At 37.7% G+C, this 22,004-nt stretch overlaps 3 protein-coding genes and 1 long non-coding RNA gene across 4 annotated transcripts; 1 reads left to right on the top strand and 3 right to left on the bottom strand.

Annotated features, from left to right (window-relative positions):
• Nucleotides 1–1,258: 1,258 nt before the first annotated feature.
• Nucleotides 1,259–4,293, top strand: LOC125205927 (E3 ubiquitin-protein ligase SPL2-like). Its single transcript, XM_048105139.2, has 6 exons — nt 1,259–1,747; nt 1,914–2,015; nt 2,541–2,711; nt 2,803–2,924; nt 3,341–3,460; nt 3,832–4,293. The coding sequence occupies exons 1-6, from the start codon at nt 1,349–1,351 to the stop codon at nt 4,127–4,129; spliced, it is 1,212 nt and encodes a 403-aa protein (XP_047961096.1). The 5' UTR covers nt 1,259–1,348; the 3' UTR covers nt 4,130–4,293.
• A 67-nt stretch (nt 4,294–4,360) lies between these two features.
• On the bottom strand, nt 4,361–6,275 carry LOC125205926 (GRAS family transcription factor). The gene has a single exon (XM_048105138.2). It carries the CDS (start codon nt 6,058–6,060, stop codon nt 4,429–4,431), a length of 1,632 nt encoding a protein of 543 aa, XP_047961095.1. The 5' UTR covers nt 6,061–6,275; the 3' UTR covers nt 4,361–4,428.
• Nucleotides 6,276–7,072: 797 nt separating this feature from the next.
• On the bottom strand, nt 7,073–12,800 carry LOC148923536 (uncharacterized). Its single transcript, XR_016132258.1, has 3 exons — nt 9,320–12,800; nt 7,452–9,246; nt 7,073–7,381 (listed from the first exon to the last, which is right to left on the bottom strand). It is a non-coding gene; the product is annotated as an uncharacterized LOC148923536 (long non-coding RNA).
• A 2,809-nt stretch (nt 12,801–15,609) lies between these two features.
• LOC125204845 (uncharacterized) lies at nt 15,610–20,957 on the bottom strand. Its single transcript, XM_089061274.1, has 4 exons — nt 20,800–20,957; nt 19,446–19,696; nt 17,015–18,177; nt 15,610–16,928 (listed from the first exon to the last, which is right to left on the bottom strand). Exons 3-4 carry the CDS (start codon nt 18,157–18,159, stop codon nt 15,737–15,739), a joined length of 2,337 nt encoding a protein of 778 aa, XP_088917400.1. The 5' UTR covers nt 18,160–18,177; nt 19,446–19,696; nt 20,800–20,957; the 3' UTR covers nt 15,610–15,736.
• Nucleotides 20,958–22,004: the final 1,047 nt, after the last annotated feature.

Genomic DNA, 22,004 nt, shown 5'->3' with positions numbered 1-22,004 from the left:
AGAATTATTGGTATGCTTTTTATTGCATTTACTAAGATTTACTAAAATCACTTATTTCTAATATCAGAATAAAATACAGTATGATATAATTTTTTTATAGGCAAAAATGAATTTAAATCTTAAGATTGCGTCACAGTGGTGAACTTGAATTTGAGACTTTAGCTTGCATAATTTTAATTACTACTATATGATTAATGATTTTCAGGTTGGGTACTGCTATAGCTGTATAAACTATAAAGTCAATTAATGCAAAAATTAAATTCTATCCAAACAAAATTAATAGGGCCTAGTAGAATATACAGACAGCAGATTTCAGACGCAGCCCAATTTGACTTGTCTCCTGTATAAATACTTTGTGACTTTGTCGATAATCAATTTTTTAGGGTAAAAACAATTCTCAGGGTCATATGTTAAATTTAATATTAATAATAATTAAAAATGTAATGCAAGAAAGTTAGAAAAAATAACTTGACAATTAATTACTCCCTCCGTCCCATAAAAGTTGAGTCGTATTCCTTTTTAGTCCGTCCCAATAAAGTTGAGTCATTTCCTTTTTTAACAAAAGACAAAACATCTAATCACTCTTATTTTATTCCATCATACTTTACTCTCTCTTATCTTTCCTACTTTTTTCATCTCTCCTATTTATTTAATATAAATTCTTAATTTCCGTGCCCAAAAGTTTTGTCTCAACTTTTATGGGACGGAGGGAGTATTATAAATAAATTAATATAGACGTACCAAATGAAAAATATATTTTTATAGATCAAGAGAGGGTAGTGATAAAATGCAAATTCGTATAATGTACAAACTTCAAACTTTTCAACACAAAACATGAATACAATATCGACGTAGTGCAATATTTTAAGATTTTGGTGTCAATACAATCTCGACACAATAACCGTTTACACTGTGTTGATATTTTATATATTTCTGTTATTTAATAATCTGTTGATATTTTTTAACTACTAGTTTAAAATTTGTACAATATTTAAAGTTTGCATTTGATCACGGTGAAAAGAATATTTACTGTATATTTTATTTGGCATTAACCATACGTGGTACCAACTTTATGTTTTGAATTCTCTAGAGAGTTGCTGTAAATACTTTTATTACTTTGTTACATTTATAACATCTTAAAATTGCGATAATACTTTACCTATAGCACAATACTAGTAATTTCTAGTAGATATATAGATAAATATTTTTTAAAAAAAGAAATAAAATGAAAATTATTGAGCAAAAACAAAACCTTTTTTTACGCGGGGGGAAGAAATAGGCGACAAATTCACAACACACAGAGCAAACCGGAGAAGAAATTCCGAGCACTCAATCAGCGGCGGAAGAGATGTCGATGCACGACCGCGCCACGGCGGCGGTCCTGGCGCAGATGATGATGGCGGCGGACGGCGCCTTGTTCGGCTTCGGCGTCGCCTACGTGGCGTATCGCAGCGTCCGCAAATACGCGGCCACTGCATCCGCCCTACGCAAAATTCGCGACGCGCCGGAGGTTCAGCCGTCCGATCTCCGCTCGATTCTCACCGAAGGCGACGATTCTACTAGCTCGGATCCTGACGGCGGAGAGTCGTCCAGCTCGAATGGGGGCGGGAGATTGGTCATCGTTAGGGGTAGTGTGGAGGTGAAATCGGCCGCGGAGAAGGCGAATTGGAAGGCCTTGATGGGGAGTAATTTAGTCGCTTCGAAGGCTTCTGGTGAAAAGGGGGTGATTTTGCAGAGAACTCAAACTGTATGTTGTATTCACTTTATTAGCCTATTTTTAAGAGAAATTTATTCTAAAATTCAGCATTTCTACTTTTACTGATTGAGTAGGCACGAAGTGATGATGCTTTACTAGTGATCTCTAAATCATGTTTGTTGAATTAATGTTTTCTCGTTTGAATTGCCCCTTGAAGTGTATATACAATGAGTGGAAGGGGGTTTTTGGATGGACTGCTGACCTGCGCAATATGATTTCTGGATCCTTGAAAGAGCATGAGACATCGTCTACGAGGATGGTAACTTGCTATATCTTCAATTATCATTAAATTTTAACATTTAAAGAGTTTTTTTTATATGCTTTCATTTGCTTGTAGTTGTGGTATCATGTCCTGTTTTATCTGCATTTGCTTGATGCTACACATTTTATAAGTTCAGAATTAATTTTCTAAATGCATTGGTCTTCTCTCGCTCCTTAACTGCTTTAATTTGCTATATATCGTCAAGCATTAGATGGTTTTGCTGTACTAAGCTTCTAACTAGTCAGATTGCCTACATATGCAATGTTCTGAAAAATTGGATTCTATGGCTTGGTCATTAGAATATCAAGCATAAAGGTACTAACTACTAAGAGCCACTTACATTCTGCTTCGTTTCGGGATAACATGTTTTATTTTGCAAGAGATCCATCTTTATAGCTCCACTCTAGTTAGTAACTGGACACTGGATTAGACTGATTAGTCATAGAGAATATTTTTTTGTTTCTGCAACGATGATATCGAGGTTGGTCTTCAATGACATATGCATTGGATATTTGCCTTCAGGTACCTTTCATTCTTGTTGAAGGCACGAAATGGCCGCACTCTGATTATGTTGTTGTCAACATGGAAGGATCAAATCACCCGCTACCTCTAACAACAGTTTATCAGCACTTGCAGCCTATTAGTGCTACTCCTTTAACGTTCCTGCAGGCAATTTGTGGTCTTGAATATCCTGTGAGTTTCATATTATCTATACTTTTTTGTGATAAAAGTTATTGTACGCTGTTCTCTATTATTCATACTTACAAAAATAATTTTCCCTCAGGTTGGAATGCTCTATGAGGAAAAAATTCTCCCTCTTGGGAAGGATATAACTGCTGTTGGAATCTGCAGTCTAAACAACGGGGCTTTTGAGATAAAAGCCTCCAAGGATCTTCCTTGTTTCCTGTATGTGGATTTACCTCTTAAAACATCCATTGATTATGCGTTATGTGTTAGCCTGCTCGATCATGATATGTTCATTTTATCCCATGACTAACTGTGCCACCATGTTTGTCTTGTTTGTGTATTTTTCTAGTTTCCAGATTAATCTTTATGGCCTATTTGTGTACAATTTTAATTTAATTTAATTTTTTTTTAGGGGAGGGGGTATCCCTATATTCTGAGTTGTGTATTGCATGCAAGGTGTTGTGTGATAACTGTTGCATGATTTCTTCGTTTTGTTACCTTTGACAGTATACAAAGCAATATTCTTGACATTCCTGATTTCCTGCTGCTATTTAAGAGTTTGTTGAGTATTGAGATCTGATTTCCTCAACAAGAGATGTTCTAGAAAACTGACCAATCGTGTGCTCTATCTGTAGGTCTGCTTTGACAAAAGATCAACTCGTGGTAGATCTTTCCTTCAAGACAAAAGTGTTAATGTGGAGTGGGCTTGTTTTTGGAACCATTGCTATAGGTATCCTTGGCTATTCTGTTGCAAGGTATGCTTCTCTAAACACGTCTCCTACTCAGATTAGGTTTAAATCTACAAAGAGTTGGCGTTATAGAAATACTTCCACTAACTAGGTAATTTTATCCCAAATGAAGATCTCTTTCTTTCATGGTCGATCAGAAAAGCTTCTCATTTTTCTGAACTTTGATGTTGAAATAGTACATGTTTTAGACACGAGCCAGTTTCTGTGGGATCTTAAAAAATTCTTGCCCACCTTTAATCAGAATAAGACTTTAGCCCCTAGCTTATCTGAACTTCATTTAACTCCATCTCTATTTGTTTCAATGGAATTTTCATTAGCGATTACAACACTAATTTGCATATTGTTATTCTTATTGTCTTCACACTGACTTTGTGTAGGAACTGGACCAAGTATAAACAGTGGAGAAGCCAGCGGCGAACTCAGCAGCAAAATAACTCTACTATCACTGGCACTGAATCTTTGAACGATGAAGTCTTGGATGAAGAAGCTGAAGAAATTCCCGATGGAGAGCTCTGTGTCATTTGCCTCATGAGAAGACGGCGCTCTGCCTTTGTCCCCTGCGGACATTTGGTCTGCTGTCAACGTTGTGCACTCTCTGTCGAGCGTGAGATATCTCCAAAATGTCCCCTATGCAGACAGACAATCCGGAGCTCAGTGAGAATTTACGACTCCTGAGAGTACTCAAGATGCCTGCCAGATTTAGCATAGAGATAAATTACATCTGTGTGATATTTATTTTGTACTAACCGTAGATTCATTAGAAAGTATTGAGAATGTGACAATACATTTGTATATATACTAAATTTTGTGATATCATATTCGATCCATCTTCTCCTTCATTCTTGTTTCTTTTTCGTTTCCTTTAATTGAGTTGCTTTTGAATAGTGTGTGGACAGGAACCAGAGGTGACAGGACTACAAAAGGAGATTAAAATTCATTCAAACAAACAGAGGGCAAAAACCATTTCTTCACAACTATGTCAAACACTCCTTCACTCTCACATCCATCTTCCACAGTGAGCAGAACGACACCGGCTGCCCCTTCCACCACAGCCCGACGCAGCCGTCTTTCTCATCGGCCCGAATCTCCCAGTTGCTGTCGTACTTCCTCAGCAGGGCTCTGGCTCCATCAACGGTCTCCTCTCCCAACACCTCTCCTTTAAAACCTGCATTTTTCATTCTCTCACACCATTTCTCTTTCCTCTCATTCATCTCCCCCATATTCACCAGCACCTTGGCTGCTTCTGCTTCGATCATGCGCCTCTCGTCGCTCTCGCGGCCTTTGTACGCCACGCTGGTCGAGTCCAAGAACCTCCACAGATAATCCACCCTCCTTGAGAAGGCTGTTGTGAAATCTCCACAGGTATTGCAGCTGCAGTCTGTGTTGTTTTCACTCAATATTACTCCCTTTGGCTGCAGGCTTCTTAGCACTCTCAGAAACTCTGTTCTGTCGTCAGGGGCGCTATGGCTGAGGTTGTGCAGCCGGAACTGTGCGCAGACGATTAGTGTTTCGTCTCTGGTGGAGTTGATGGCTTGTGAGTTGAGATTTTGGAGATGGAAACTGTCCATTTTGCTGATCTGCAGGTTCACATTCATGTCCTTGGCGAAGGCGAGGAGTTTGGAGGCGAAATCGTAGTTGTGAGGGGCATGAGCGAAGGGGGTGGCGTTTCTTGACTCGTCGTCGGTTGGGGGCGGAGGGACCACCGTGAGGCGGACTAACGGGGGTGGCCCACCTGCGCGACGAGTCAGTTCTTCAAGGAGAGTAGGCCATTGGAGGCCATGTGAGACTCCAATGTCAAGAATGTGGAGATTGGTTGGTTGATGCTGCTCGCCAAGAATTTGAAGTATTGAGGTGTTTGCAACATTGTTTGGGATTCGAAACCATGGGTTGATGTCGTTGAATTTGATCAGGGAGTTTCTAAAGAATATGGGATTGCTAGATGCGAAAGTGTTTCCGGACGACGACGAGAAGCTGCCGGCGCTGGCACCGCCGGCGAGGTGGTGCGTGATCGCCTGAAGGCCGTGGTGCGCCAGCCGGTGGTTGGCGTCGCCGTTGAGGGAGGCGAGGTCATGCAGCACGTATAAGAAGTGCTGCACGCGGGACGGATTCCGGCCGGTGATGGCAGCGGCGCACGGGTTGAGCAGCTGCTCTGCCCACCTCCCTTCCTTGTTGTTGCCGTTGCTGCCGCCGCCGTTCCCTCCCAACTTGCCTCCTCTCTTGTTCACAGCCGGTTTTCTCGGCCCAGCCGCCACCTCCGCGCCGGCCTCGTGCCCTCGACGGCTCGCGCTCTTCCGGGCCGTCTTTGGGCTCGAGCCGTCGGGCGTCAACTTCCTCTTCTTGCTCAAATCCATGGACATCGATCGGTCCGAAACTACCGAGTCAGCTGGAGTCGGGGCCGTACTGGCCGCGGCCGCAGCCACCGGAGTGTTGAAGCTGCTATTGATCAGCTGTTCAAGACTCTGGCTTTGATCCCACCATGAGTCGCCGCTGAAGTCTCCGCCCTCGTAGGGATCGTCGAAGATCGTCGGAAAGTACGAGATCGAATCCTCGATCCATCCTACGACGTGGTCGGGAGGCGGGCCAGTCTCCGATCCATCGATCGTCATGATTTAATTAGCTATTATCTCTTTACCAAAGCGAAAAAAAGGGGGAGAGCAGCTAGATCAAAAAATGTGTGTTTTATTTCTTGATAATTTCATTTGATGAGAATGAGGCCTAAGATAGGAATCATAAGCATCATGGGGCGGTGTGTTGTTACATTATATCATGTGTTAAATAATACAACAAGAATTAGTCTATTTGGGAATGAGACAAATCGAGGAATATTCAAATTTTAGGGTGTGCTGTTATTTTGGAAGTTGTGATGTTTTTATTAAGCTTTTCTTGATGGTGATTAGTCATAAGTAAAAGAGGAGTAGTATTTTATTAATCATATTCGTCATAGTTGTTGAGTTTGTAAGAATTTGAAATTCTTGGGAAATTGGTGTGGGGTTGCGTTTGAAATTTTCAATAGACGGCATACTCTGAGACTTTTGATTTAATCTATGAAGATAATGTAATGAAAATGTGATTCTTTATTAGTAGAGATTTGTTTTTATTTGGATTCAAATTGACTTGCAAACAACTAAATTGTTAGCTAAGAATAATTCGGTTTATTAATAAGAGCTCTAGTCAGCTGTGGTTGTACGTGTCAACTATGGAAGGCAGCCCAACCCAGCCCGGCCTGGCCCGTTAAAATTTCGACGGCCATTATCAGAAATCAGGCTTGATAGAAAATTCATTGAGCTGAACCAGCAAGTTATTTAGATTGCATATTTGAAGAGTACAAAAATTGATGGTCAGATCCATAGCAGAAATATTATTTTCTTCATAATCTTTTTTTCACTCTTAACCATCAAAATGATGGTCTCATTGTGACTGAACCATCAATTTTTTACTCATGTTAGAAACTTTGAACAAAGATTAGGATTTTTCAAACTCAGATTAATCCATAAAAATTTCACTACTGACAAACCACATATGGCAATCAAATAAAGCTAGAAACTCTCTTCACAACATCCCCAATCAGATTGAAACTCCCAACAAAGATAAAGGATTTTTCATAATCAGATTAAACCATAAATTAAAATCAATCATTTCAAAGATCACCAAGCTACAAGAGTAAAAGGATAAACTAACATCATTGTAGATAATGATTTGAAACTGATATTTCTCTCAGTCGACGGCCTTCATGTCGCCATTTTCGATCATTTTTATACCGCACCAGTGTCGACATACGAAGAAGTTGCATGATGCACAAAAATATCCTTCATGCTCGTGCCTATCCTCACCACAAAGGTCGCAACGCCGTTCTGAGAAGGTGTAATTAGCTCCTCGGCTACCTCATTAGTCGGAAAATGGATAATGGCTTTTGCATCTGCATAATTTCTGTTGGACATGACAATAATTTAGACAAGTGAAGGATTATAAGTAATTGATGTAGAAACAAATCACATACTCAATGGCGCGAGGCGGCTTGTTAAAGGCACACGTGATGTGGACGATATATTCTGCAGATTCGACAATGATACATCCAATTTTTGGGGTGCAAAAGTTTGCTACATGTATCACACTTGTAGGCATAACTGATATATTCGGGTGGGACATGAAACGAAAGAGATAGGGCGCGATGGTGAACTTTCCTTTCGATGGCTAGAGGCCAGGATGCACATTTCAAATAGTCCAATTGTTTAATCAATTCCAATCGAGTCACAGGTATATAAGATGTTTATACCTAACGATTTTCCATAAGGCAGTGACGAAACATATAATTTGTAGGAGTACAAATATATCCATTTAAAAAGTCTATAGGATTCATTCGTTCATAGAACTATGTACTCGATTGCAAACATTTCTGTAATAACACTATTAACACATCTAACAGAGCGAGTGACATCCATCAGAACTCGTACTGATGCTATCATCTTTTTTTCCAGCAAAAATTAACCTTTTTTTGTAATTGTAAACGTCAAATTTGAGGAAGACTAGTATTAGTAGTCACACTAAGAGTGGAATCAAAATCATCACCTCCTAACAAGGAATGTTTGAGTAGTAAATAATGCTACTCCTATTGCTCAAAATATTTGAGTAGGAAGGCCCTCAAGTCTGTGTTTCCGATCATTTATTTACGGCAGTTTTTGATACAAACGAAGAAGTTGCACGGCGCACAATGAAATCCTTCTTGCTCATGCCTATCCTCGCCACAAATGTCGCAGCGGCATTTTGTGGTGAGAAGTTGAAAGGTGAGAGTGTGTGGGTGAGCTTCGTCGTTCTCGTAGTCCTGCCCCAGCTTGATGTTTCTCCACTCGCCGGAAGTAGTTTTGAAGCAATCTGGATGGAAGGATATATCGCAGTGGCAGCAACGATACATCCATCTTTTGGGATTCATCTGCGTTTCACATTGATCGTAGTAGAAATCACCGGGGCGGTTGAGAGTGGCTTTGTACGTCAACAGCAGCTGGTGGTGCTTGTCCCATCTAGAGCTGGCGACTGATGCCGGCAACATCATGCATTGAAGGTGGACAATGAAATCACATGAGCTGCCCCAACCCCAGAACAAATTATATACACGATATCCACAACCAGCAGCACACGTCAAGCGTCGTGTGTACTTATCTTCTCCTAGAGAAGACAAAGTCACACGATTGAGGAGATGCTGCGGGTGTGCTGCGTGATGTATGGTATCCGGCATACAAGCGCACTTGATGTCTGCCTTGAAGTCGCACTCTCCACAAGCATAAAACAGCCCATTCGTATTATACTTACAGACATCGCAATAATGCTTCTCCCAAGGTTTAAGGATGTCGGAAGAGTGAAGAAGTAGGTGGTGACCATCTTTGTGGATCGGAAGAGAGGAGACCTGATGTGGCAAGTGAAAGCGCCATGTGAAGATTGTACTTGCATTCACTGCAACTCATGTAGTAGTAATATTTACTACTTGATGAACAAGAGATAGGAGTGATGCACCCGTCACATATTAATTCCCATCTTTTTCCGTAGTTCTCCTCGTCTTCTTCTTCTTCTTCTGGCCTTTGATTGTCATCAGATGATGATGAGACTAAACTGAGTTGATGTTGATGATGAAGGAATTTATATTTCACATTCACATTCATAATCTCATCATCATCATGAGCTTTGATGAGGGGTGGTAATAATGTTCTTCCAAATTCTTGTCTATTACAAAAGGTGTGATTAGTTCCTCTGCCACCTCATTAGTTGGAAGATGGATAATGTCTTTCGCATCTATATCATTTCTGTTGGACATGACAATAAATTAATTAGATAAGTGAAGGATTATAAGTAATGATATTTGATGTAGAAACATACTCAATAGTGCGAGGCGGCTTGTTAAAGGCACACGTGATATGGACAATATATCTGCAGATTTGGCAATGATACATCCAATTTTTGGGGTGCAAACGTTTGCTTCATATATCACACTTGTAGTCAAATCTGATATATTCAGATGGGACATGAAAAGAGAGAGATAGAGAGTAATGGTGGACTTCCCTTTCCATGGTTAGAGGTAAGGATGCGCATCTCTCGTGGATCCAGTATTGACAAGCTTCATTGGTGCATGTATACGAACTCCCCCTGCGCGTGGTGCCACAAGCATCGCAGTTGAACGAACACCTTCTCCTCCACAACTTCAATTCATGGCTGGGGTGGCTTGGATGACGTATCATGGCGCACCTTTGCTCATCACCATCCATCACTCCACCTCCTTGCGCGCATCTCAGGTGCATCCTGAAATTACATCCTGGGCTTGTACATTCGTAACAAATGGAATTTAGATTTCCACCACAGAATGTACAACACGCCTCCCCAGGCTCCGACCACCACCAATTTATGGGGGGTCTTTGGCTGAGTATGTGTTGAGGATGCAATGGATGCTGGATCTTTTTCGCCATCACTGCACATTCTTCATGTAAGAATTTGGGATCTTGACATCCCTCAATGAAGCATCCATAAGCTTGCTCTCCACTACTGAATAGTTGTTCACAACCATAACATTCATCTTCTCTACAAGTTTCCACCAAAGTGAGTGGATGCATGTGGCTCCAATGAACCATATCCTCTCCTGCTCCGACTCAGACGGCATCTCCTTTTCTTTTCCTTTCTCACTCATTATGTGTGGTTAACTAACTTCTCAAAAACTGACGAACTATATATCTCATCTTTGAAACATTTTAAAGCTAATACGTATATAGCACCACCCACCAATAGAATCATACAAAACTTCCAACCTCAGCAAAGAATAATGTATCAAAACAACAAACTATTTCATTCAAAGAATCTCCTTTTTCTTTGGCAGTTGGCACTGTCTGTCCTTTTCATAATGATGTGTCTAATTTCACTGTGTGGAATAACTCTTTTCTTGATGCATCTGACTAAATATGTATTCCCATTTATTGTGATTTGAGGATTTCTCTTTTTTTTAAGAGAACAAACATTGAACGGATCAAACTGATTCTCGAATACATAGTTTCAGATTAAATACTTACATCTAATAACATAATCATCTTATATCAGACATGAGAGAAATGTGCAAGCAAAAAGAATAATGAGGCTTATATACAAAATAACAAATTGTCATCATTCATTCTTATGTCAAATAGGGATCTGCTACTTCGTTTTGTCACACCTTATGTTTCTTTTCATAAAAGTAAGTTATTGAAATATTTCTTCATTAGGTCTAATATAGAGAAAATGCTACATTTACTAGTCACTCCTCAGCCAGAAAGAATCATATAGTTAAAAAAGAGAAATCCTAGATAAATAACCTCATAAATCCAATCATCCAACTATTGAATACTTGAATTAGATCTAATAGAGTCACATGTATCTAACGTATTCATACCAAACGATTTTCCATTAAGTGGTGATGAAACGGATAACTGGCACAAATCTTTCCATTTTCCAGCTTGATATGATCCATTCATTCTTAGAGACCTATTTACTCGATCACAGACATTTATGAAACTCCTCTAGCAAAGCGAGTGGAATTCATCAATACTTGTCAAAAATCCACCTTTTTTGTAATCGTAGGATATAAAGACTGTAAAAATGGACTCGAACCTATCAAGTATCAAATATAAGATCTTCGACCCCAACATTAAAAATCAGTCTATTTTTGGTCAACAAGCAGATTATAATTAATTTTGAGTTAATAGTAGTTATATCCCAATTTATTTTCTACTGATGTATATACTCCAATATACCTGCTTTTCTGTGCATTAACAATCCTACCCCTAATAAAAGAAGTTGAGACAAAAGAAATAGAAAAAGAAAAAGTAAACGAAAAAAGAAAAGAAGAAACAAAAAAGAAACGAATTGACATAGAATAAAGTATATATCGGAACACAAAATGTTTCACTTCACAGTCTTCACTCCAACAATCTCATTTTTCTTTTCTTGATTCCTGTTACTAAATATATATTCTCAATCATTATGCATTGTGGTTTCAGCATTTCTCTTTTTTAAAAGCACAAACCAAATGGAGCAGATTGATTTTCGAGTATATATAAGTTTAGAATAGTCGTTACATCTAATCGCATAATCTTTTTATATGAGTGCAAAATAGGAAATAAGAGAATACTGATACACTTTTGCTTTTAAGTTCTGAACAAATAGATAATAATTCAATCAAACTAACAATTTATTGATATCAATAAAACTAACAATCAAACTATCAAATGAGTTGATGCTTCAGTCACTACAATGATAACATCTTTATGTTTAACCTATTCAATCATAATAGAGCGTCTAGGCTCGTTGGGTACAAGTAATTATGGTGCATAATATGTCTATAACACTCGATATCGTGTTTGGCCCTTTATACAACAAAAGCTCGATAATATCATATCACCACGTACGTATAAGTTATAACTAATGCAAATCATAATAATAACAAAAACAAGCTTTAACACGCCATACCAAACAACATTTACATGTATTTCAATACTTCCTACCAACACATGATATCAATGCTTCAACCATATCAAGCCTTATCCCATAGTGAGTACCAAACATACCGTATTTATGCAAAGGAGCTGCACACCACCATGGGCTGAATCCGAACTGGCGATGGAAAGGCCCGGCCCAACCCAGCCTAGCCAAGGAACTGAGCTGCACAACCACATTTTACAAGTGAAAACAAGATTGATCTCAGCATTCTTGATCACCTCTTTTGCAAGTTGCTTTACATAGAATGAAAGGCATTTTGTTCACACCACTTGAGCATTCAATGTTTGAGCAAATAAGACCATTCCATTTAAGGAAAATTCCTGTCCAAGAGTCTTTTTATACAAATAGGGATGAAAACAGATCAAACAAGAAGTAGCCAAACATTGAAAAATATCCATACAAATTTCACTACTCACCAACCACATATGCCAATCAAATAAAGCTACAAACTATCTGTATAACATTCCTAATCAGATTCTAGTTAAAGATAATCAAGTAGATATCAACAAACTCATGTGACTTGTATACATTCGAGTCTAGATTATTGGATAGGTAAGACCAATCCATTTTAACCATGTATATAACAAAATGAAAGCAGAAATCTAGAAGATAGAAAAAGGAAATTAATTCTTGAGCTGTATTCAGTTATTCAAAATCAATAAAATTCCAACAAAAAGCCATCAAACATCATCCCGATTATGTTGGTCTCCCCTTTTGCGGTGGTGGGGCCAAATGTCTGTTAAGGCGGAGATCGGTGATTCGTGCGTAGAGAAGAGAGGTAACTAGATTCAAAATCGGCAAATCCATAAAAATCGAAGCTTTCGAATTTAACTATTCGATTTTTGTGTTAATTTTAGTTATTTTAAAAAATATATGGAGTAATCTGTAATCCATACCAAAAAAAATCACAAAATAACTTATTGTGCTAATTTTTTAAAATTAGTTGTTTTTTTTGGTCTATAAGTGCTCTTTTTCAGCCATTATATTGAATTGTATTTTTTTGTCATATTATAGTTAAGTGACTTTTTTATAACTAAACACAACACAATTAATGTCTATCAGTATTTTATTCTTTTTTCTATTGGGATATTGGTCTTCAAAATCAGAAACTTTGCCAAAATTTGGTATTTTCCATAAACTTTGAAATTGGTCTATAATATCACAAACTTTGCATTTTATTTGGTATTTCCTAGACTCACTTAAATAAGATATTTTCATCAAAATCTTATTTTACGTAAACAACAGTGATACGTTTTATGATATTTTAAACCACTTTTTAAGTTTATAACATGTAGGATAAAAGTTACGTTGAAAATCACGTTGATTTAATTGTGTCAAGTATGATAATAAAAGCCTTGTAAGTTAGTCAAATATTGTAGTAATAGATATGTCGTGGTAAATACTAAACAAAATGCAAAGTTTGTGATACTATACTCCCTCTATTCCATAGTAATGGGACAACTTTTTGGCACGAAGATTAAGAAAAATTGTGTTAGGTGAGTTAAGTAAATGGGGAATAGAGAGAAAAGTGAAAAAGGTAAAGAGATGAAGAGAGAAAAAAAGTAAGAGAGCGTAAAGTAGGTGTGGAAAAATGTGTTAACTTTTTACTAAAATAGCAAAATGACTCTATTACTATGGAACGTACCAAAATGATAAAATGACTCTATTACTATGGAATGGAAGGAGTACTAAATTTAAAGTTCGTGAGAAATATCAAATCTTGGGCAAAGTTTATGGTTTTATGGACCAATTTCTCTTTTCTATTTTACTCTATCATGACTTGTCATTATTTATTTTATTTTTTAATTTTATTTCATTGTCATTCATCCTATCTCATACTACTAGTAATACTATTTTATTTATCTCAGCATAATTCAGACGGCACATTAAAGGCAAGGATGCGCATCTCTCGTGGATCCAATATTGACAAGCTTCATTGGTACATGTATTCGAACTCCCCTTGCGTGTGGTGCCGCAAGCATTTTAAGGATTTCACTCATTATGTTTTGTTGATCAAAATAACTGACAAACTATCCATCTTTCAAACATTTTAAGGAAAGAGTTATGTATCACAACACAAACAAAGTATTTCACTTAAAGAATATCATTTTTCTTCAGTATTCACCTTCTTTAGTTTCAACTTTCAAGGTCTGGAGTAGTTCTTTTCTTGATGCATGTGACAAAATGTGTATTATCAACTATCATGTTTTGTGCTTTGAGGATTTCTTGTTATGATTTTGATAAAAGATCTTGGATGAAAAAGAACAATGGTTGAAGCTAAGAATATGAGATGAGAGATTGGGGAAAACCGAGAGAGAATTTTATTCAACAATGTGTAAAATCTTATGTGTTAGACTCTTCTCATTTCTCTATATACACTCAGCTACTAATTGCTGCTTACTGAAAACAAGAAAAGGAAAAGATGCAAAACAGAATTGCAACAACTATTCTAACGGCTAGTTCAAGAGTTCCTTTTCTTCACTTTACTTCTTGCTTAATGGGCTGGGCTTCTTGTGCACAACACTCTTCACATTTCTCTTAATTAAAGAGCACATCACATTCTGAAAGAAAAAGAAAAGGAGAAAAGAAAAAGACAGAGAATTTATCTAACTTATTGATATCAGTTTGGAGAAAAAGTAAAGAAAGGGCAAAAATATTATTTCTCAGATGCACAAACTGAACACACAAAGTAAGATAAGTATTTGAGGATTAAAAGTGTTACTCACAGTAAGATTGGAATCACAATAATCGTCTCCTAACAAATGGATACAATGTTAACTAATGTTTGTTAACTAATGTTTGTTGACATTACATTACATGCATTAACCCCTTGGACTAGAATTTTGAAAGACAATATGGTTTGGACTTGGTGTAGTCCAAACAAATCAACGCTAGTTAACATTGTGTCCATTCCATTTATTAAGTAGTAGGAATATTATTAAGTACTCAAAACATTTCTTGTTAGGAGGTGATGATTTTGATTCCACTCTACTGTGATTTTGCGGTGGTCGCCGAAATGTCTGTTAAGGCGGGGATCGGTGATTCGTGAATGCGAAGGGAAGAGAGGAGACTAGAATCAAAATCGGTAAATCCATAAAAATCGAAGCTTTCGAATTTAACTGTTCGATTTTTGTTTTAATTTTAGATGCTTTATTAAAGAAAGTATATTATAAGAAATGTTATTGAAAAAATACTCCATGCTATAAAATCACAAAATAAATTATTGTGTTAGTTTTTGCTCTTTTAAATACTCACTTTCAGCCATTGTAGTTGATTCATATTTTTTGTCATATTATAGTTGAGTGACTTTTTTGTAACAAAACGCAACACAATTAACCTATTCATTACTTTATTCTTTCTTCTATTTAATTCTTTTATGCATTGTCATTATTTATTTTATTCATTTTATTTTATTGTCTCTCGTCTTATCTCATACTAGTAATATTTTATTTTACCTTAAGCATAATTCACTAAACATATACTTCGTATGCTTAAACGAAATGATTCATTTTAAATTGTTAATGTTCCAAAATGAAGTAATAAATTGGAATATTATTACGTGGGGTTTAGGGTTGGATCAAAATCTTCTTTTGGACAAATATTAGTGATTTTCAGTGATATCTCATTGTTTACTGAAATGTTATCAAAGATTCACACATGATAAACTTGTTTGATTGATCTAAAAGACACACAAAAAAAAACATAACAATACAGGAGGAAAGTGGTGACCAGTATCTCTAACAGGTTTCTGATACAACAAAAGAGTAGTGAACCAGCTTATATTTCTCTCAGTCGGACGGCCTTCATGTCTCCTTTTCTGATCATTTCTTTACCGCAGTTTTTGAGACAAACGAAGAAGTTGCACGACGCACAGTGGAATCCTTCTTGCTCATGCCTATCCTCATCACAAATGTCGCAGCGGCGTTTTGTGGTGAGAAGTTGAAAGGTGAGAGTGTGTGGGTGAGCTTCGTCGTTCTCGTACTCCTGCCCCATCTTGATGTTTCTCCACTTGCCGGATGTAGTTTTGAAGCAATCTGGATGGAAGGATATATCGCAGTGGCGGCAATGATACATCCATCTTTTGGGATTCATCTGCGTTTCACACTGGTCGCAGTAGAAATCACCAGGACGGTTGAGAGTGGCGTTGTACGTCAACGGCAGCTGGTGGTGCTTGTCCCATCTAGAGCTGGTCACTGATGCTGGCAGCAAAACGCAACGAAGGTGCACAATGAAATCACATGAGTTGCTGCTGCACCTGTAGCAATCATATAAATATGCAGGTTCACCACAACCAGCTGCACACAACAAGGAAGCAACCAAGTTTATTGAGAACCGTTCAAGGAACATTTCTAAACTAGTCACAAACTTGAGGAGATGCTTCGGGTGAGCTGTGTGATGTATGGTATCCGGCATACAAGCACACTTGACGTCTACTTTGAAGTCGCAACGCACACAAGCATAGAACAGCCCATTCATATCATACTCACACACACTGCAATTTTGATACTTCCAAGGTTTAAGTTTGTTGGAAGATTGAAGAAGTAACCGGTGATCATCTTCGTGGATTGGAAGAGAGGAGATGCGAGGTGGCAAGTGAAAGCACGCCATGTGAAGATTATATTTGCATTCGCCGCAACTCAAATAGTAATATTTACGACTTGATGAAGAGATAGGAGTGAGGCACCCGTCACATATTAATTCTGATCTTTTCCCATAATTCTCCTCGTCTTCTTCTTCATCTTCCTCGATTTGATGGTCATGAGGGGATGATGAGACTAAAGTGAGTTTATGTCGGTGATGACGGAACTTATACTTCGCATTCACCAAGTCATCAACCCGAGGGATGATGGGTGGTATCAATGTTCTTCCTCCCCTTTGTTTCATCACAAAGGGTGTAATTAGTACCTCAACCATCTCGTCTGTTGGAAGATGGATCGTGTCTTTTCGATTGGGTGCATCAGCGTCATTTCTGTTGGAAAGGACAAAAACTAAGATAATTGAAGGGTTATAAGTAATGACATTAATGAAGATTTAAATCACTATGCTAGCACATACTTAATGGTACGAGGCGGCTTGTTGAAGGCACATTGGATGTGGACAATATATCTGCAGAGTTGACAATGATATACCCAATATTGGGGGAACAAAAATTTGCTGCAAACATCACATTTGTAGTCAAACTTGATATATTCAAGTGGGACATGAAACGAAAGAGAGAGAGAGTGATGGTGGTCTTTCCTTTCGATGGTTAGAGGCAAGGATGCACATCTCTCATGGATCCAATATTGACAAGCTTCATTGATGCATGTATATGAACTCCCCTTGCGTGTGGTGCCACAAGCATTGCATTTGAAGGAACACCATCTCCTCAACAACTTCAATTCATGTTTGGGGTGACTTGGATGATGTATCACAGCCCGCCTTTGTTCATCATCGTCATCTTTTGTTGCATCCACCACGTCACCTCCTTGTGCGCATCTCAAGTGCATCTGAAACTTACATCCTGAGCTTGTACATCTGTAACAAATACCCCAAATACACCTTTCACACCATTCACACTTAAGTGAATGACGTTCACGTTCCCACCAAAATTGATGCCGTTTTTGGATGAGTATGTGTTGAGGATGCAATGGATGTTGTATCTTTCTCGCCATCGATACACATTCTTCGTGAAATAATTTTGAATCCCGAAATAATTTTGAATCCCAACATCTCTTGCTGCATCCATAAGCTTGCTCTCCACTACTAAACGGTTGTTCACAACCATAACATTGATCTCCTCTTTGAGTTTCCACCAAAGTAAGTGGATGTTCGTGCATCCAATGATCAAACATCTCTCTCTCCTCCTCCTCTTCCTTCTCCTCCTCATCCTCATCCTCTTCACCCTCCTCATCCTCTTCCTCATCCTCATCCTCTTTCTCTTTCTCTTCCTCATCCTCCTCCTTCTCCTCTTCATCCTCCTCATCCTCATCCTCATCCTCATCCTCATCCTCATCCTCATCCTCATCCTCATCCTCATCCTCTTCCTCTTCCTCTTCCTCTTCCTCTTCCTCTTCCTCTTCCTCCTTCTCTTCCTCCTCCTCCTCCTCCTCCTCTTCCTCTTCCTCTTCCTCTTCCTCTTCCTCTTTCTCCTCCTCCTCCTCCTTTTCCTTCTCCTCCTCCTCCTCAGACGAGGAAATCAACTTTACTTTCTCACTCATTATCTGTTGTTAATTTAACTGACAAACAAAATATCCAATCTCAGCAAAGATATTGTATCACAACGACAAAGTATCCCACTCAAAGAATCTCCTTTTTTTTAGCATTCTCTTTATCTTTTATCATAATGATGGGCCTAATTTCACTGTGAGGAATAATTCTTTTCTTGATGCATGTGACTAAATGTTTTTTTCTCAATTATATTATGTTTGTGAGGATTTCTCTTTTTTAAAGAGCACAAACTGAATAGACCAGATTGATTTTCGAGTATAAAGTTTCAATGGATAAATAAAAGTAGAATGTCCACATTCAGAGAAGTGAGTTCTGAAATACTTATATTCTTCATTACGTGTAATAGAGAGAAAATCTTATTGGTTACTAGTACTCAGCCATCACCACCCAAAAAGCAAAAAAGAGAAAAGAAATAGTACCAGTTTCCAAAAATATTTTTTATTCAGTCCCAATCAAGTAAAATGTATCTAACATATTCATTCGTAGAACTATATACTCATCGCATACATTTAAGGTGGCGTTCGGTTGCTATGACTAATTGTCATGAGACTAGGATTAAGTTGTAGGATTATTTTAGTTGGAGGGGGGAGGCTATGACTAATTATCATGAGACTATCCATCTAGGATTAAGTTGAGGGGGTCAATCTTATGAACCAAACATGATACATGTTTAATCATGAGATTTAGTCTTGCCAACCGAACACCCCCTAAGAAACACCTCTAATAGAGAAGAAACTGACATTCATCAGAACTCATGGCGTTGCCATCATATTTTTTTGGGGGCAAAAATCCAGTTTTTTTGTAATTGTAGACATTAAATTTAAAGATTGTGTCAAAGTTGACTCGATACGATGCATTCGTTCATAGAACTATTTACTCCAAGCTACCTGCTTTTGTGTACATTAACAATCCTACCCCTAATAAAATAGGTTGGGATAAAAGAAAGGGGAAAGAAAATTTTGACAAAGAATAATGTATGTATCAGAACACAAAATATTTCAATCAATTATCACTTCACTCCAACAATCTGCTTTTTCTTTTCTTGATTCATGTGACAAAATATATATACTCAATCATTATGTACTTATTGTGCTTTCAGCATTTCAAAAATTTAAAAGCACAAACTGAATGGATATAAAGTAAGTTTGAAAATAGGAAACAAAAGAATACTACTAAGACTTTAAATAATGGATACATTATGCTTTCAAGTTTTGAACAAATAGATAATAATTCAACCAAAACTAACAATTTATTGGTATCAAGTTAAAATGAGCACCTTAGTTGTTGGTTTCAATCAGTACAATAATCACTTCTTTATGCTACACCACCATGCTCCAAATCCGAACTGATGGAAAGAAAGGCCCAGCCCCGTCCAGCCTAGCCCGGGAACTGAGCTGCTCAGCAGCATTTTACAGGTGAAACAAGATCTATCCTCGCATTCTTGATTACCACTTTTGCAAAGTTGCTTTACACAGAATGACGGGGCAGCTGCACCACTAGAGCATCCGTAGTCATTACAATACGTGGCTGTTTAATAAGAAAAAAGGACAGAAATATTATTTCCCAGATGCACAAACTGATCATGTGAAATAATATAAATAGTGCTTTGGGGGAAAAAAGTTTAATCACAGTAAGAGTGGAATCGAAATCATCGTCTCTTTACAAATATTCGAGTATTAAGGCGCTTAACCATTCCTCAAACGGACAAAATGTTAACTAGTGTTTGTTGGACTAAACCAAGCCCATTCAATAGTATCCTATGAGGATATAAAGTTCATGTCAAAGAAATACCAACAGCCTATTTCGAAAATAAAAGAAGTAGCCAAATGTTGAAGAAAATCCACGAGCACTTCTATCTACATGCAATGTGTCAGTACAAGTACATCAAACACAGCAACTCCTGTACCTATGCATTCTTCAAAACTTCTATCAAAAACATCATTCGGCAATTCAAAAGTAACTCAAATGCAAGAAGCCAATATGAAATATGCATTCTGCAGTTCTTTACTAGAATGACAAATGATTTTTTCCCTGAGATGTTCTTAAATATTTAAAGCAGAATATCTGAAAAATATATAGATATTTTCCTAATATAAGATCCCCACAAGTAAATTGACGCATTTCGTTCAACCAGCAATTATCTTTTGAAAGAATCGCTGGTTTCGTGAGTTCACATCCTTCATACTAAATATTTCACTACTGACAACAACCAACATATGCCAATCAAACAAGACTCACTAGCTATAAGCCCTCTTCATAACTTTCTTAAGCAGATTTCATTCAATTCACCTATTCACAAAACATGGTCACATATGTTTCCAGCTAAACAACATATTGTTAATGATAATTAAGTATACTGGATATCAACAAACTCCCGCGAACCCTCTATAAACAAAAGCCTACAAAAATCCCAATACAACGCCTTGAGCCACTCAGCCACCTCTTCCTACATATTAATTATGAATCAAAAACCGAGTGAATAGTGAGTTCTTTGTAGTATTCAATTCTAGAGTTGGATAGGTAAGAAAATCCTTTTTAACTACTATGTGTTACAACTAAAGTTAGAAATTTTGTGCTCTATTTATACAAAAGCAATGAAAATCCAACAAAAAGCTACTATCAATTATTACCAAGCCAGAAATTCTTCAAATTCTTCAAATTCTTCATTCTCAGCAACATTGCTCCCTCAAGTTTCAGCTCCAACATAGCAACCACCATCAATAAAGGAAGAATGAATGAAACACTCCACTTAGATACAAGTATATGGATTTTTGAAACCAAGTTCAATTTCTTTGATAGCCATTTTGAGCTTTCAAGAGCTGCCTTCTGCTGATTAGCAAGAAAGCCACAATGCAAACTTGCAAAAGCGAAGCAACTCCCACAAACATCAACCCGATTTTCTTCGCCTTATTCGCCTTCCCCTTTCGCGGCGGTGGGCCCAAATCTCCGTTCCTTTTATGAGCTGGGGGCTTCAACGGAGGCGGATGGGGGGACGCCAGCGATACAAGAGACGGCGTCGGTGGTGATTCCGGCTGCTGGGGATTGGGGATTCGTTGCGATTCGACTGCGAATGTGAAGAGAAGAGCGATGGCCAGGATCAAAATCGGTGAATCCATAACAATCGAAGCTTCCGAATTCAACTGTTCTATTAAGCACAGATTTTTTTTCAAATTCCTCTATGAAATTGAATCAACCACCAAAATATGGGTAAAAATCGATCTTTAGCTGGAATTTGGGATTGGAGTGAAGCAGGGTTTCGAATTTTCGGAGAATCAAGTAAAAAATCGGAATGATTCTGGCCCCAAAAACGGAATGATGAGTATAATTCAATTGGTAATATAGGGTTTATGAGAGATTTGGAATTGGGGAACAAATGGATTCTTGAATCAAGGTGAAATTTTGATAAATTTTGGAGAGTGAATTTATGCTGTATTTTTTTAACTATTGCTGCCAGATTGCTTGAACTTTAATCTGGGGACGAGAGTCAACGTTGACTTGACACATGTGTATATTGACTCATTAATTTTAAAATATGTACGTATTGTTTATCTTCTATCAATAATCGAGGAAAAAGGAATAGAAGAAATGGAAAGATTGAAAAATAACTGTTATATTAAGCACAATTTTTTTTTTCAAATTCCTCTACGAAATTGAATCAACCACCAAAATAAGGGTAAAATTCGATCTTTAGCTGGAATTTGGGATTGGAGTGAAGCAGGGTTTCGAATTTTCGGAGAATGAATAAAAAAAATCAGAATGATTTTAGCCCCAAAAACGGAATGGTGAGTACTCCCTCCGTCCCCAATTAAAAGTCATACTTTTTCATTTCAGTCCG

Source organism: Salvia hispanica, chromosome 6, assembly GCF_029641045.1.
Source record: "Salvia hispanica isolate PSC_SH4W2 chromosome 6, Shi_PSC_v1, whole genome shotgun sequence".
NCBI lineage: Eukaryota > Viridiplantae > Streptophyta > Magnoliopsida > Lamiales > Lamiaceae > Salvia > Salvia hispanica.
Note: the sequence above shows the minus strand (reverse complement) of the source record. Positions and strands in the feature narration are given on the sequence as shown.

What these genes read in the sequence shown, in the direction of transcription:
- LOC125204845 (XM_089061274.1), bottom strand. Translation starts at nt 18,159, where the DNA reads ATGAGTGAGAAAGTAAAGTTGATTTCCTCGTCTGAGGAGGAGGAGGAG. An exon ending in AAGCCGCCTCGTACCATTAA is followed by an intron (nt 16,929 to 17,014) that starts GTATGTGCTAGC and finishes CCTTTCCAACAG; the next exon opens with AAATGACGCTGATGCACCCA.
- LOC125205926 (XM_048105138.2), bottom strand. Translation starts at nt 6,060, where the DNA reads ATGACGATCGATGGATCGGAGACTGGCCCGCCTCCCGACCACGTCGTA.
- LOC125205927 (XM_048105139.2), top strand. Translation starts at nt 1,349, where the DNA reads ATGTCGATGCACGACCGCGCCACGGCGGCGGTCCTGGCGCAGATGATG. An exon ending in TTTTGCAGAGAACTCAAACT is followed by an intron (nt 1,748 to 1,913) that starts GTATGTTGTATT and finishes TGCCCCTTGAAG; the next exon opens with TGTATATACAATGAGTGGAA. An exon ending in AAGGATCTTCCTTGTTTCCT is followed by an intron (nt 2,925 to 3,340) that starts GTATGTGGATTT and finishes CTCTATCTGTAG; the next exon opens with GTCTGCTTTGACAAAAGATC.